The following is a 15,095-nucleotide window of genomic DNA, read 5'->3' as shown; positions in this document are numbered from 1 at the left end:
AATCAAAAAAGCAGAGATTTGATTGGGAAATGTTGACAGTAGTTTGTAAACAACCACAAATATGCATCTTAAACCTCTTGTCTTGAAATTTAGAAAGTTCAAACTTGCCCAAGTCTTTTCACAAGAACAAAGGATGGTGCACTATTATTTAGGAGGATTTGATCATTGCATTTTTCAATCAGTCATTGCACTCCACCCTCCACATGATCAACCTAATATCAAGCAGCAAATATAAGGTAAAAGAGCAATAAAAATCAAGAACAACTTTTGAAGCACGTAAGATCAAGAGATCGACATACCTGAGTGGAGGCGCGGCTCATGCAATCCTTAAGGAAAGGCAGAACAGCTGAGACCATCTCTTCTTGATGTGAAGAGAATCCGTGATTGGCTCCCGGTATGATTATCAGCTGATGGTTTCGTATCACCTTGGCGAACTCATATGCATCTCCAACCGGGATAACCTCATCGGCTGTCCCGTGCACTGTCAGCACCCTTGATTCACATAATTAGAGCCATTTCAATATTTTGTTACCATTAGTGTCTGGAAAACTAAAACTGTTTCTTTACAACTAAATTGTTAGTGTGAGCCTCATTTATTTACAAATTAAAATTTAGAAATATCTTAACATACAATCATGAAATAGAAAAAATACTCTACTTTTAGATGAATTTAGCATCATGCTTACCTGCAGTTCGCATCAAGTGAAAGGCAGGCTTCACGCATGTCTGTATTGAGTCGCTCCGTCATGCTTTCTTGAGTGAGACGGTACACAAAATCATCTGTTAAAAGGATTAGATTTAGTTCTCATTATGTGAACTCTGCTAATAGGAAGGCTAGAAGACACCATATCGTTTCTGTGTTCATCTGTACCAGGAGTGGTATGAGACGATACAAGCCAACCATGTCATTTTGACTCATTATAGCATCTACAATTGGGACATTTATATGCAACCAGAAAGACTAAACAATTACCTGTCTTGGATTCAACATCCACATATCCATCCTTCTTGAGTCTGTCGAAGATATCTTCACCAAACCGGTCCTCCATTCCTCTTCTGAGATCAATAGGATTGGAAAGATTTACTACGGCAGGTATATCGTGATATTTGGATGCATACAGAATGACACCATCCCCACCTGCAAAGATAAATCACTTATAAAAATAAACGAGGAAACAAATGATCAAACATGGAAAATCACTTTAGATATAAATACTGGGCATACCTTTACTGTGACCAACAATTGCAATTGGAGAGCGGTTTGATCCAATGAAGTACTCAACCACAGATCTTATGTCTTCAACCTCCTTTGAGTAGTTTCCAAACTGGAAAGTACCTTCACTTTCCCTGCAAATTAATCAACTCAAAACATGAAATCTACAAATGTAACAAAAAATCACATAACAAGTCAAATGCATTTACTAATGATTGTAGTCAAAAAATGATTAAATTTATTCTTTCATTACAGAAAATACTGTTTAATATATCAGTTTGTGAGAATCATACATACCCGTTTCCGGAGAAATCCAAGCGAAAAGCACTGATTCCTGCTTTTTCTAAAGCAGCAGCGATACTCAGCAAGATCTCGTCGTTCTGCGTAAGAAAGTGAGCATGCTATGATATGAATTGAAGTGTTACAAATAATAAAATTACAGCTTCCAAAAAGAAGTGAATGAAAATGAGAGAAAACAGAGGTTCAAATACTAAAACTGAGTAAATGCATAAGTTGTTGTTACTAGTTAGCTTGAAAGTGGCAATTAGAAGTGAATGAAAGCAATTGGTTTACCTTCGAGGATCGAAAACCATGGCAGAGAAGAACGAGCTGAGGAGAGGCAGTATCGTGCAATGTGCCAACGAGTTTCTCTCCATGCTTGTTGCGGATCGATAGCTTCTGCTGCGTAACTGTGCAGTTCATATCCATTGTCGCAATCAGCAAAGAAATACTATGATTAAGAGAAAGGAAAAGAAACCAAAAACTGTACAAGCAAGATACTACTCTCTTTTGCATTAAATATCTTCACGAAATGACGCAATCTCTTAACAAGTTTTGAAAGATTCTGACTGGAGTTAATGCACAGCACAGCAACATGTTGTGCTACAAATATACTACATGATTAGTACTTATCTATATGACTCTATCATGAAGCTTATCAAATCCTAATCAATGATGACACTCAAACTCATATGTTTTATTAAAATAAATATTTTTATTATCCTTTATGATCTTATTTCTTTGAAATATCATCATTTTTAACATGATTTATTCAACGAAAAAATGAAAATTTGTAAGTTATTAATCCAACTGACCAAAATTTCACCATATTTCATGATTTAATAACCATTATCCATATGTATATAATATATATAACCCTTTTTACATAATACTACTACTAGTAATATTGTTTTTGCAAATAAAATTATGTTGCGTGCAAATTTTATTGATATTAATGCATTTGAAAAGACGATGTATTATGGAAACCAGAATATTTTATTATGAATAGTCATTTTAAATTATTTGTGTGCTAATTGTCTTTTCGAAATAGATGTAAACCTAAATATTTTATTATATATAGAGAGTCGTTTTAAAAATATTTGTGTACTCTACAACGAAATATTCATGCATCAATTTTAATAAAATTTGCATGTGTACTCAAATTTAAATCATAGTACTCTAGCTATCTATATTCCGTGCTTATAATATTAAAAAAAATACTACTACTAATCTGAAATTGCATTTAATTTCCATTACTTTTTCTGTGAATATGAGTTAACAACTATATACTGGTAAGTGTGAAAACATTTCCAAAAAAATGAAAACAATGATGCTGAAAATTTAATCTTTCATTCCGTTCCCACACAAACAAAATCAGTTACACACACGGAATCAAATCAGTTATTGTCATAAATACACTTGTTTTCTTAGCATTATTTTTGTGAAGCTTGCGTGAGCCACATGCTAATTGTAATTGCTACTGAAATTTAGCCTAATATCTGCAAGTATTGTTGATTTGTCGTTGTAAAGATTGTGCGAAACGTATTTTAATATTCTGCGAGTATTGTCATTAAAAAGGTTACGTGAGAAGTATATTAAATCTATCATGCAAGTATCTTGAGACGTGTGGTTTTTACTTTGCTCCTTGCGGGTTGTAATATATGCACAACTATTTCCTAGTTCTAACCAACAAGGAGTTTATTTAGATAGCACAGAGTTCATTTAAAGACTGTTTGGACTCTGTAAAAATAAACTAAAACAGACTAAAAATGAACTCCGTGTTATTTAACAGTGTTCTAAAATTAACTAAAACAAACTAGAAATGAAGGGTTCGATGCTTCGGCACTAGAAATTAGTTCGATATTGATTATAGCCCTTGCTCTATGTTGATTAAAAAAATTTGTTATCCCATAATTATTGTCTCAAAATAGTACTCTCATACCGTGATTAGAAACTTATGACATTAGATGCATCATGCATGGCTATCACTACTGACTAGAAGATCATTTGGATGTTCAGAGAGAGAGAGACCATTTATTTGAATATCAGACGAGTCAAGCTCAAGCCCAAGGCCTAATATAATATTCTCGTGTGTATCACACGAGCTAAACACGGACCGAGATCAAACTCGAGTAATCAAGTGCCGAGCCAATCTCGAAAACAATAAATATGCATAATTGGACAAGAAAAATATTAAGACACATTGAAAAGCAGAGGTTTTATTAAGAAATGTTGATAGATTGTAAACAACCACAAACATACATCATAAACCTCTTGTCTTGAAATTTATAAAGTTCAAACTTGCACAAGTCTTTTCATGAAAGCAAGCAAACAAAAATAAAGGATGGTGCATTATTCATTAGCAGGACTTGTTCATTGCACTTTTGGATCAGTCACTGCACTCCACCCTCCACATGATCAACCTAATATCAAGCACCAAATCTAAGGTAAATTAGCAGAAAAAAATCAAGAACAACTTTTGAAGCACGTAAGATCAAGATATCATCATACCTAAGCAGAGGGGCGGCTCATGCATTCTTTTAGGAAAGGCAAAACCGCTGCGACCATCTCTTCGTGCTGTGAAGTGTACCCATGATTGGCTCCTGGTATGATTATCAGCTGGTGGTTACGTACCATCTTGGCGAACTCTTTTGCTCTCTCAACCGGGATAACATCATCAGCATCCCCGTGCACTGTCAGCACCCTTGATTCACATTTCACAAGTTAGAGCCATTGCTATATTCCTTAAGAATTGGAAAACAATGGAAAACCAAAACTGTTTTTTAAAGATTCTTGAACATAGATAAAAACTACATGTTGTTAGGGTGGGCCTCATTTATATACAACTAAACAGCTGCTCTTAGAAGAAATCATCACATTTACTTACAAACATCTTTACGTATTCCAAATTTCTCCGGTGAAATTAGCATCACGCTTACCTGCAGTTCGCGTCAATTGGAACGAGAGTGACACTGATGTCTGTATTGAGTCCCTCTGCCACGCTTTCTTCTGGGAGACGGTATTCAAATTCACATGTTACAATATTAGTTAATGAAATCCCAAAATGGAAATGAAAACTAGGAATGAATGAAAGTTTACATCCAACCATCAATTAGGCTCATTTATAACAACCAGAAAGATTAAACAACCTGTCTTAGAATTTGCATCCACAGATCCATCCTTCTTGAGTTTGTCCCAGATATCTTTACCAAACACTTCCTCCATTCCACTTTTGAGAAAACAAGGACTAGAAAGATTTACCATGACAGGTAAATCGTGATACTTGCATGCATACAGAATGACGGCATCCCCACCTGCAAAGTCGGAAAAAAAATCATCGTGCAATGAAAAAATGACATACTAAGCAAAATGAATAATAATAAGAGCTATGAACAACGAGGAAAGACAATCTCAAAGGAAGACTATTAGGCCTATCCTTCGAATAGGCCTAATAGTCCTCAAAAGAGGCATATGGTTGATACTGTCCTAAACTAGGATTAAAGAACAAATCCTCAAATAATGCTAAGAGAATCTTTATAAACTTGGTTTGATTTTGGCAATTGAAACAACTTGGATAACATAGAATTGAGAAAGTCAGCACAATCATACGTTTCTGATGACTGTCGAAGATGACTCTCTCATCCATCTATAGGATTACGAGAGGAAGTTCAGTAGTTCACGGTCATCTTCAACATTTATGATGGTTGTTATGCTCTACAAGATATTTAGATCTAACCACTCGGCATACCTTTACTATGACCAAGAACTGCAATTGGGGAGCGCTTTGAACCAGTGAAATACTCAACCGCAGATCTTATGTCTTCAACCTCTTTTGAGTAGCTACCCAACTGGAGATCACCTTCACTTTCCCTGCAAATTAATCAACTCAAAACATAAAATCTAGTAATGAAACAGAGAATCACAGAAGAATTGGATGGTTAGCAAATAACAAGTTCAATGCATATACCAATTTACACTAAACATATCAAGAAGAGCATGTACATGAAAATTTAAAAAAAAAAAAACACAAAAGACTTAAAACCATATGTATAATAGCTATGCTATGATCAAACAATCATAGAAGTTTATTCTTTTCACTACACATCAATGCATCATTTTCTGAGAATCATACCCATTTCCGGAGAAATCCAAGCGAAAAGCGCTGATTCCTTCATTTTCTAGAGCAGCAGCAATACTGACCAAGATCTTGTCATTCTGCATAAGAAAGTAGGCATGATATGAATTGAATCAACAAAATCAAATTATAGTTGTCACAACAAAAACAATGAAAATAACAGAACCAACTGGATTTAAATACTGAAATGCACAATGGAATATTTGTTGTAATGAAGATACAAGATTCAAGCAATCGGTGTACCTTTGAGGATCGACAACCATGGCAGAGAATTACGAGGTGTGGAGAGCCGGTGTCGTGGAGTATGCCAACAAGTTTCTTGCCATGCTTGTTCGGGAACGATAGCTTCTGCTGCGTAGCTGCTGAATGATTAGCAGTGATATCCATTATAGCAACAAGCAAAGCACTTAAAATGGTTTTGAAAAGAGAAAGGAGAAGAAATGTAGAAGGAAGCTCTCTCTCTCTCTCTTTCTCTTTCTCTTTATATATGTTCATGCAAGCAATGGAGTTAATGCACAGCACAGCACAAAGATGACAAAATAGCATACTTTCTTATCTATGGCTCAGCATGATAATTATTAATTAAAGACTTGCTCTATCCCAACGATGACGATTCATTTTCTTTTTGTCTATCCCATTTTTCTTGTTTTATTTTCTCTACTTAACACGTAATACTGATATTGTGATTTACTTTTAATAGATACGGAGTAATATATTTCGTAACAAATGACAGGAGAGATATGATGAAATGAAAATTATACTATTGGCTGTTAACTTTTCATTAATAATGATATTGAGTTGAAATGATAATGATAATAATAATGATACTGTATTTTACTTTTGGTGTAACTATGTATCTTAATAAATAACTACTAGTAGTACTTTGAAAAATACGAAAATGTTAACTCTGTTCTACTGATCCGAAAAAAATATACACTCTCATTTTATTGTTAATAGAGACGTTTCATTTTATTGTTGGTAGTGATGAAGCCACATAAGGACCATGGGCCTGGTCCCACCAATTTCAGTATTTACTAGTACTCCTACTATATAGTAGCATGGGCGCACCAAGTGGAACTAAAAAGAAGTTAAGCCCTCATTAAAAATATGTTTTAAACATTTTTCTTCTATAAAGATTTTATTACTATATATTTTCAAATTTTAGTGTAAATTATTATGCAAAGCCACTATCTATCATCTTAATTATCTAAAAGAATATAATTCAAATAAAATTTAGGAAACATAGCCTCTGTCAATACTTGTTTCTATGTCCGCCCATGTATATTAGATAACTGGCCGGGATGGTTGCTAATTTTGCATTTTTCCCTGAAGTCATGGGGATCAAGAAATAAAATGGTTAAGTAAAAAGATAATAAAATAAGAAAAAGCAATTGTACTCTCTCAGTCCACGATTAAGTGTCTCAAGTTTTCTTTTTCATTAGTCCATAATTAAGTGACTACTTTTAGTAATCAACTCACATTCCACTAATTTATTTCACTCGTGTTTTATTTTAAAATTAATATATAAAAATAGTAATCATACTACACTAACTCATTTAACTCATTTTATTTTAAAATTAATACCCACTTTCCATTATAATCTGTGCCAAGTCAACTTAAGACACTTATTGTGGATGAAGATTATCTCTCATTCTGTTAGAATATCTACCTGCAAGCACTAAGCAGTTTTTGAAAGATCCTCTTGTTTTGTTGTATATGCAATGAGTTAATGCACAGCACATCTACACCCTGTACTAAAGATGATGCCACTTTATACCAAATTTTCGTTTTCATTAGCATACCTTTTATTTTCAGCCCAAAATAGGATACCTTGTTAACTGGGCCACAACATGATAATGAGATAATATCCATTTTAACAAAATTGAGAAATTTTGTGATATCATTATCATAAAATTCAATGTGAACTCATTTCAATTAGTATATCGTTACCAATACCATCCTCATAAAATTACTTTTAATTTAATATTATATCTTATGAAAAAATAATTTAAATTAAGATAATTGTAAAATTAAAAGTTTAAAATAATTTTAGGAGAGAGAGTGTGAGATTAGCTTTAATTTGATGTATGTAATTAACGTCCGCTTGGAGAAATTCGGGTAAACAATTAAATGAAAGAAAGGTGGTTCGTGCTCCATTAATATATTTATTTCTTGGTGTTACGCAGGGTAGGGTTTTGATCTATGTAAAACTCATTCTTAATATAAAAATACAGAACCAAGCATACATAGGTCATTTTTAGGTCATCGTAAGCTTATTTTTATGTCATTATAATAAGGATGACATAAAATGATCTTAACATGACCTCAAACCCAAATTTTATAATATGAATGACCCTCCGTGTTTTTCTTTAATTATTGACCATTAGATTGTCAAATCTCATGGTCAGAATTTGGTCTGGATTTTGTATTGAGATGTATTTTTGTATTGATCATTTTCCTATAAGAAAATTACAACATTTTTCTCTGTAGCTCTGGTAAGTGTTTACATTTATTATCCAAAAGGTAGGTGAAGGTTTAACATGACAATTTCAAATAGTAAAATGAACAGTTATACATATACAATCAAAATCATGAAAATGCGAATGATGAAATTGATTACTTGAGTGACATCTTATTGATGATCTGATATTGAAAATACTTTGTGTTGATGAATAAAAATATATAAAAATTGAAAAAATGTTAAAGTAACCATTGAATTCAACATGACTCAAACGCATCCTTTGGCTGAAATCATACAATCAGCTTCATTCCGTTCACATATATATATAACCAATCTTAGCCCATGTGATACTAGAAAGCAAAATAGTCGAATAATTAATCAAAAAGTTCGTTAATATAATGCATCTGTTCAAGCTTAATAATGATTTGCTAGAATCCAGACATCAGATATACAAAAATTTGTTGATTTAGTTAGGACCACAGCGAAAGGTGTTTAAATGGCGCTCAATCATTTTACCGGAACGAAACAAACAATGACTCAATATGGACAAAATGTGCAGTAGCAGGCACCTCACACATCGCCATTGTTGAATACATTGAAAGAAATCTTATTTACAATAAGATCACAAAATTAGCAAGGTGAAATAGATCACAAAATTTCCATGCTCCACTGACCTGTATGCATGCGAAGGGCAATTTACTTGCAAGGCTGCAGTTTCAAGAGGTTTACTACTGCTCGTACTACTGAAGACTGGAAAAAAGAAATAGAATGAGCCATGAATTGTCCCGTCGATTTTCTGTCAATGTGCAAAATTTCTTCATGAAAGCAGCTCTCACTCTGAAGAGTACTATGCCAAAGTATATCTTGGCCATCAGTATTTATGCCTCAGCAGCAGCTATAGCTTCCTCGTCGGTCATTTCAGATGCAGGAACGTCCTCAACAAACTTTTCACTCTCTTGTTCACCATCTGTAATCTTCTGTCTTAGGTTCTCCATGAGTTCATCTCTCACACTTACATTTTCAGACAGGTATATCTTGAAAGCATCCTTCCCATGAATAACCTGATCATTTATATGATAGTGTGCTACGCCAGTTTTTGTGATCAGGTTATATTTGCTTCCCAACTCTATAAGCTCAGCCTCTCGAGAAATCCCTTTCCCAAACTCAAGCTCAAATTGTGCAGTTCTAAATGGAGGCGCATGTTTGTTCTTCACGATCTTGACAGCAACTTGGCTTCCTATAGTCTGCATTACAATTAAGGAATCACTACAAATACATACACTATTTTTCATTATTCACCAAAGATGTAAAAAAATGTACTACTTCACAAGATTTAACTGCAAGTAAGCATAGAGTCCCAACTTTATAAAAACACACCAATATCACATGACAGCTTTCTCTACAAGATATATCGGTATATCTTAATAGACATGGTGTTTCTGACTTTCTGTATAATTCGGGAGATTACAAGTGTTTTTATAAAAATCATTACGAGAGTCATGAGTACAAATGCACAGATATATAGTCCTATGCATTTCGCAATTAGATTTAAAGCATTCAAGATGAAGTATGATAACCCTGGAACCTATGGGCAGTGTCAACAAAGTTCATCCAAGTCCAACAAATTCCAAGCATTGGGAGTACAATTCATTAACCATAGTGAAGATTGTGTTGCACTTTGGTAGTCATTAAACGCAAGCTGTAAGGTTATTAGACTCAGCATGCACAGAAATACCAGCCACATATTTTCAGATTTGAGATTTTCCAAAAGTAATACTATAACCAAGCACCTACGAAGAAAAATCAGACCATAAATTTATTAAGTGCAACTGAAACTGTTAGATCAAGTTAACTAGGCGAGTTTGTGTATGAGAAATATGAGAGATCCATACCTCTTCTCCCCTCTTAACCATCCCTATTCTCCTGATATTGAGGCGTACAGAAGCATAAAATTTCAGGGCATTTCCACCACAAGTAACTTCGGTTGGACCGCCAAATCCAGTAATAGAAAGCTTTGCTCGAACCTAAAATTAATTGTAACTAATCAGGAAAAAAATCAACTACATGAGCTTTCCCTTTAAGCAATCCCTAAAAAAATTCACGTTGCCATGAAAATTTAGAGAAAATAGCACAACATACAATATTAACTAGGCAATAAAGTAGGGCAGCTATGCAAAATATCCAAAAAAAAATCACTCAATGCATCAGAATAATGCCTGATTTGTAAAAACTAAGATTGTCTGCGAAAGAGATAGTGAGTGGCTCAATTTCCGAAGTGCTTGACTCATAAGTCTAGCTTGCATTGCCATGTGTGCATCCCCCATTTCACCATCAAGTTCGCCTTTAGGGACCAAAGCAGCTACCTGCAAGGAGAAATTGTAAATAAAAAATAAGTATGCCAAATTGTCAATCCCCTTAGCTCATGACAAAGACATGCAGAAACCATTCGTCTTACACTATCAACAACGACAACGTCGACAGAACCACTTCGGATTAAGGTATCCACCAAACTGAGAGCCTGCTCACCAGAATCTGGTTGGGACAGAAGCAAATTTTTGGTGTCTACACCAATAGTCTCAGCCAACGTTGGATCAAGAGCATGCTCAGCATCAACGAAAACACAGTAGCCTGTATATAACAAAGAAATTAGAAGTATAAATACTGTAAACAAAGTAATATGAAAAGAAGAAAGTTGCACTAATATGTGTTCATAAATTATTGTTTATTAATAAGCTCATCACAAATTTCAAGCATGTACTTGTATTCTGTAGCTTGCATCACAGAGAACATTTTCTGCCTTATACAACCCTCATTCTTTAATTTATCTCAAAATTTGACGTAAATAAAAATAGCTGAGTACCTCTCAAAAATGTCTCGACCTGTACCCCAACCTATCAACATTGTGTCAAAAACATCATGCATCCATTTTTTGACTCTAAACCTTAACGTACCTCATTATCATTTTAAGTATTGGAGCACGTAACTATGAAGTTTTGGGTCATATCATTTAAAATAAAAATAAAATTTTCACAGTGGCATCCGATGAGCTACGTCGAAATTCAGGAAGCTGAAAATTTGACAAGGTATTTTTAATACAATACCGATAGTCTGGGTTTTAATTAGTACGGAGTATTTCTTATAGTTCGGGACGATTTTGATAAGGTGGGTATAATTTGGGGTTTAAAGTGATAATTCCCCATATTTAAACTATCAATAAAGGGAAAACTTGATTTTTTACGATGAAGCAGAAGAATTGAAGCTATCCTACTGATTAAGAAAAACAAGAAGTTAACAAAAAAAAATCATTTAGATGTGGTTCACATGAATCACATCCCTATCTAAACTCTCAAGTGTCAATACTTTGTAATTAAAATTGAGACGTAAACTTAGCCAACTAATTCATTAGTGTTGGGTACTTTCTATTCAATTAGTTAGCACTCATGTTGGCAACAAAATTTAGTTTTATAAGCTAATCAAGTTCATTAGACATGACTAGCGTCACGTTAAAATTTATGTGAGTAACATCATCATTAGACATAGAGTAACATCAAGTCAAAAGTTCTCTATAATTTCCCAAGACGTATCACATTTGTATTCTGAAATCCCTTAGCAAGACAATCATACATGCCTTGACACTTGGGTGCTTGTTTAAGCATGTTAGTTTTTTAATGTTTAAACATCTTAGTTTTCAATTTTGATAAATAAAAATAGAATCTTCAAGAGAATTGTGAGCTCAGAAGCAATACGGTGTTAAATAAACATTCAGTGACCCCTTCATGATTTAAGTACCTACCACATAATCAATTGGAAATTTCTTGAAATGTAATAGTATTAAACAAGGTTTTAATGGACAACATCACAAATTTTTATATGACAGCCAAAGAACAAATCCAGATAAAGCAAATGAATAAGATACAAGCCATGTTATATCTCAGAACACGTCACCATAATAATGATATCCTAACACCTGTACAGCCTGATATGGGATAAATAAATTAGTTCAATATATAGATATAGTGCAAAAATATGTCACGGACATGCCTATATGAAACTGATGTATATGAAGAATATTGGTTGAGAACAATTTTTCATTTTCATAAAATATTACTATAAAACTAACCTCCTTGTTTTTGTGCCTCCGCGATCACATGCAAAGCGAGGGTTGTTTTCCCAGAAGCTTCTGGGCCATATATCTCCACAACACGTCCCTGATAGAACTCCGTTCTGTTATAACTCCAGATATATAGATACACCACATTGCTATTTAATAAAACAATCAAATGAGAACAACTTTGATTATGTGTACTTTAAAATCAGCTGATAGGGAGCACTGGCGGACCTACATACAATGGGGGAGGGGCTTTAGCCCCAAATGAATTCATTTTTTTAACTTTTTTCTACAATAAAGTTCTAAAATTTATTCATATTTATACATATTATATAAAAGCCCCTATTAATAATCCAAACTACATACAAATTTATTTATAAGGTAAATTTTGAAAATTTAGCCCCTACTCACGTTCATTTCTGCGTCCGCCACTGATAGGGAGTGAACCATATAAATAAGCCCCTACCTGTGAGCACACCGCATATACATAGGGAGGGTGAAACTAGAAGGAAAAGTTATTACTAATATCTAGATAAATAATTTAAGAATGTGTTTGGGAAGGTAAATGGTATCATGATAAGTATGCATCAAGGAAGCTTAAAATGATATGATTGGTTGCATATTCATTGACAAGCCCAAAGAATATACCAGCAAAGTTTCTCAACCAGTGACCATCTTATAATTGGCCAGGATTCAAAATCTAAGTTTAATGCGTTATGTTAAGTTTATTGTGCCAGACATGACAATGTATATGTTTAGGAAGATACATATATGACAATGCCTCTTATGAATTTAAATTCTGCAAGTCTCACAAAATAACATATGAAAGTGTATAATGAATTATAAAATAATCTAGAGTTTTCTTATACTATATGATACCTTTGGTAGTCCTCCTATTCCCAGTGCCATATCCAAAGTAAATGACCCAGTGGATACCACTGGAGTGTGTCTATAAGACTCTGAGCGGCCAAGCCACATAATGGATCCTTGTCCAAATGACGATGTTATCTGATCCAGAGCTAGCTTTAGAGCTAAATCTTTCTTTGACATATTCTCTTCGCCAGGATCACTTGAATTTGCTTTTGATTTCCTTCTACCTTTAGACATAAGGAATTATTACTCATGAAACTTTCAAACATAAGAGGAAGAAACCCCAACTATAAAAGCTTTGAGAAGGAAAACAGCAAATGTAACCTAGGAAAAGGCAAGGATAAATCAGAGACAAAATCCTCATAGTGCAAGCATTAATGCAAAACTCATCCTTATCAATACAAACCCGATACAAAGCCATGAGAAAGATGGAACCATTCAGGTTATATGCACAATAAGATACAGATGTGGAGCAGTGGAAGTTAATATATTTGGTGATCCAATTGTCTAACTAGAGTCCATGGTATATATGAATATACATGAAAGCAGCAAAGACTATTGGCAAAATAAACACAATGCTCAATAAAGTGCATTATTACATTACTAGAGTCACCATACTCTATTCAACGTACAATAGAAAATATAGTAATATTACAGTACTACTTCGTGACTGAATGTTCTTTCAGAAAATGACCGACACATAAGACCTTAATGGCCCTTAACCCAAAAAAAATTGATGGACCAAAATATACATTCTACTCTCTACTCAAGAACTAAATGTTAGGCATATTAACCAAATGAGGTATCATGCAAGTTATGATAATGAGTCAAATTCAGGGAGGGAACATCTCAGGATACTTTCAGTACCTTTAGTGGCAAAGTAACATAGCTGAGTAGAAGTTTCCAGTGATCCTCTCCTATCTCCCTGCAAACCAATATCAGCACCGTTAAATGTTCGATCTTGCAAAAGTTATTATTATCCAATTCCTCCACAAATACCCGTAAAGATAAACAAATACAAACAAGACAATAAACAACATCAGTAAAAGTAAAAATAAAGCATTCAAGGAATTCCATATTCCTGGTAATAACTAGGTTCTTCTCATTCCCGCAAGAGAAGGCGAAAAAAGGATATTTGAATTAAAAAACAGATTCCGGGCTCATGATTCTGAGATGCACGTGCGCTTTCGGGCATATGCAGTAAATATTTAAGTGAGAAAAGAAATAGGAATGGTAGAAATTGTAAGCCAGACATCCAACATGCATAAACAGAGAGCGCTCAAACAATGTTTTACTACCATTTCCTCCAATCAAATTCACTCTCCTACAACTAGAAAAAATGAAGCAACAGTTAAGGGCGGATAAATTGAAGTGAAAACTACATATGTAAGAGCTAAAGTAAACCTGCAACTGAGAAAACAAACAGCGCCTGAGAGAAGAAGCGTTTCGAAGAAGCCGAGACATTTTCGATTCCGGTTGAAGAGAGCTACAAAAATTAAGGGGAATATCTCTTATTTTCTATCAGTAAACAGCTAAGTGAGGCGGCAAGCATCTTCTAAATTAGAGATGTCCATGAGGAACTATCTCAGAGCAACCACCAATCCAATTTGTGAAGATTGTCAACAAGTTTTGCAGTTCTAGTGGAAACAAACAGGGTTTCTAGGGTTTATAAATTTTCCCTCCTTTCTTCAACTTCTCGGTTCAGGCAATTACGGAACGGTCACTAACGTTGATGTTATTTTATTATTTTCATTTTTAATAAAACTAAATTGGTCATTTTATTGGATATTATGAGGCATGTAGTGTAAGCAAAATAATTTGTTGGGAAGGGGAGTGATCTATTGCTAACTTATTATTTAATTGGTAATTATAATTAATTTAACATTATACTCCCTCCGTCCCAAGGTATTAGACCAACTTTCCTTTTTGGGATGTCCCAACATATTAGACTCATTTCCTTTTTTAGCAAAAAGCATCTATCTTATTTTATTCTCCACCTACTTTTTTCTCTCTTCTCTCCCCTACTTTT

The 15,095-nt window shown here is 34.1% G+C and overlaps 3 protein-coding genes across 4 annotated transcripts; all 3 read right to left on the bottom strand.

Annotated features, from left to right (window-relative positions):
• Nucleotides 1–1,954, bottom strand: LOC125186253. Its single transcript, XM_048082604.1, has 7 exons — nucleotides 1,787–1,954; nucleotides 1,511–1,593; nucleotides 1,226–1,347; nucleotides 974–1,138; nucleotides 687–780; nucleotides 300–492; nucleotides 1–212 (listed from the first exon to the last, which is right to left on the bottom strand). Exons 1-7 carry the CDS (start codon nucleotides 1,919–1,921, stop codon nucleotides 183–185), a joined length of 822 nt encoding a protein of 273 aa, XP_047938561.1. The 5' UTR covers nucleotides 1,922–1,954; the 3' UTR covers nucleotides 1–182.
• Nucleotides 1,955–3,693: 1,739 nt separating this feature from the next.
• On the bottom strand, nucleotides 3,694–6,025 carry LOC125186328. Its single transcript, XM_048082679.1, has 7 exons — nucleotides 5,871–6,025; nucleotides 5,625–5,707; nucleotides 5,241–5,362; nucleotides 4,642–4,806; nucleotides 4,432–4,501; nucleotides 4,004–4,196; nucleotides 3,694–3,915 (listed from the first exon to the last, which is right to left on the bottom strand). Exons 1-6 carry the CDS (start codon nucleotides 6,012–6,014, stop codon nucleotides 4,004–4,006), a joined length of 777 nt encoding a protein of 258 aa, XP_047938636.1. The 5' UTR covers nucleotides 6,015–6,025; the 3' UTR covers nucleotides 3,694–3,915.
• Nucleotides 6,026–8,631: 2,606 nt separating this feature from the next.
• LOC125191208 (DNA repair protein recA homolog 3, mitochondrial-like) lies at nucleotides 8,632–14,764 on the bottom strand. Of its 2 annotated transcripts, XM_048088717.1 has the most exons (9): nucleotides 14,471–14,764; nucleotides 13,934–13,991; nucleotides 13,076–13,293; nucleotides 12,209–12,296; nucleotides 10,544–10,716; nucleotides 10,305–10,451; nucleotides 9,981–10,112; nucleotides 8,925–9,332; nucleotides 8,632–8,838 (listed from the first exon to the last, which is right to left on the bottom strand). In XM_048088717.1, the coding sequence occupies exons 1-8, from the start codon at nucleotides 14,528–14,530 to the stop codon at nucleotides 8,967–8,969; spliced, it is 1,242 nt and encodes a 413-aa protein (XP_047944674.1). In that variant the 5' UTR covers nucleotides 14,531–14,764; the 3' UTR covers nucleotides 8,632–8,838; nucleotides 8,925–8,966. The 2 variants fall into 2 exon arrangements, with proteins under 2 accessions (XP_047944674.1, XP_047944673.1); XM_048088716.1 differs by having other exon boundaries at nucleotides 8,632–9,332; nucleotides 14,471–14,762.
• Between the last annotated feature and the right edge of the window lie 331 nt (nucleotides 14,765–15,095).

The sequence above is a fragment of the Salvia hispanica genome, chromosome 5 (genome assembly GCF_023119035.1).
Source record: "Salvia hispanica cultivar TCC Black 2014 chromosome 5, UniMelb_Shisp_WGS_1.0, whole genome shotgun sequence".
Lineage (NCBI taxonomy): Eukaryota > Viridiplantae > Streptophyta > Magnoliopsida > Lamiales > Lamiaceae > Salvia > Salvia hispanica.
This window is presented reverse-complemented; position numbering and strand designations above follow the sequence as displayed.

Bases quoted from the DNA above. Each gene is read 5' to 3' on its own strand.
- LOC125186328 (XM_048082679.1), bottom strand. From the start codon at position 6,014: ATGGATATCACTGCTAATCATTCAGCAGCTACGCAGCAGAAGCTATCG. The intron at 4,807-5,240 runs GTATGCCGAGTG...CCGACTTTGCAG, and splicing joins AGTTCTTGGTCATAGTAAAG to GTGGGGATGCCGTCATTCTG. The intron at 4,502-4,641 runs GTTGTTTAATCT...ACCGTCTCCCAG, and splicing joins GGATGCAAATTCTAAGACAG to AAGAAAGCGTGGCAGAGGGA.
- LOC125191208 (XM_048088717.1), bottom strand. From the start codon at position 14,530: ATGTCTCGGCTTCTTCGAAACGCTTCTTCTCTCAGGCGCTGTTTGTTT. The intron at 13,992-14,470 runs GTTTACTTTAGC...ATTGGTTTGCAG, and splicing joins GTTTGTTTTCTCAGTTGCAG to GGAGATAGGAGAGGATCACT. The intron at 9,333-9,980 runs GTATGGATCTCT...ATTGTAATGCAG, and splicing joins TGGTTAAGAGGGGAGAAGAG to ACTATAGGAAGCCAAGTTGC.
- LOC125186253 (XM_048082604.1), bottom strand. From the start codon at position 1,921: ATGGATATGAACTGCACAGTTACGCAGCAGAAGCTATCGATCCGCAAC. The intron at 1,594-1,786 runs GTAAACCAATTG...TTTCTTACGCAG, and splicing joins ATGGTTTTCGATCCTCGAAG to AACGACGAGATCTTGCTGAG. The intron at 1,139-1,225 runs GTATGCCCAGTA...TTATCTTTGCAG, and splicing joins AATTGTTGGTCACAGTAAAG to GTGGGGATGGTGTCATTCTG.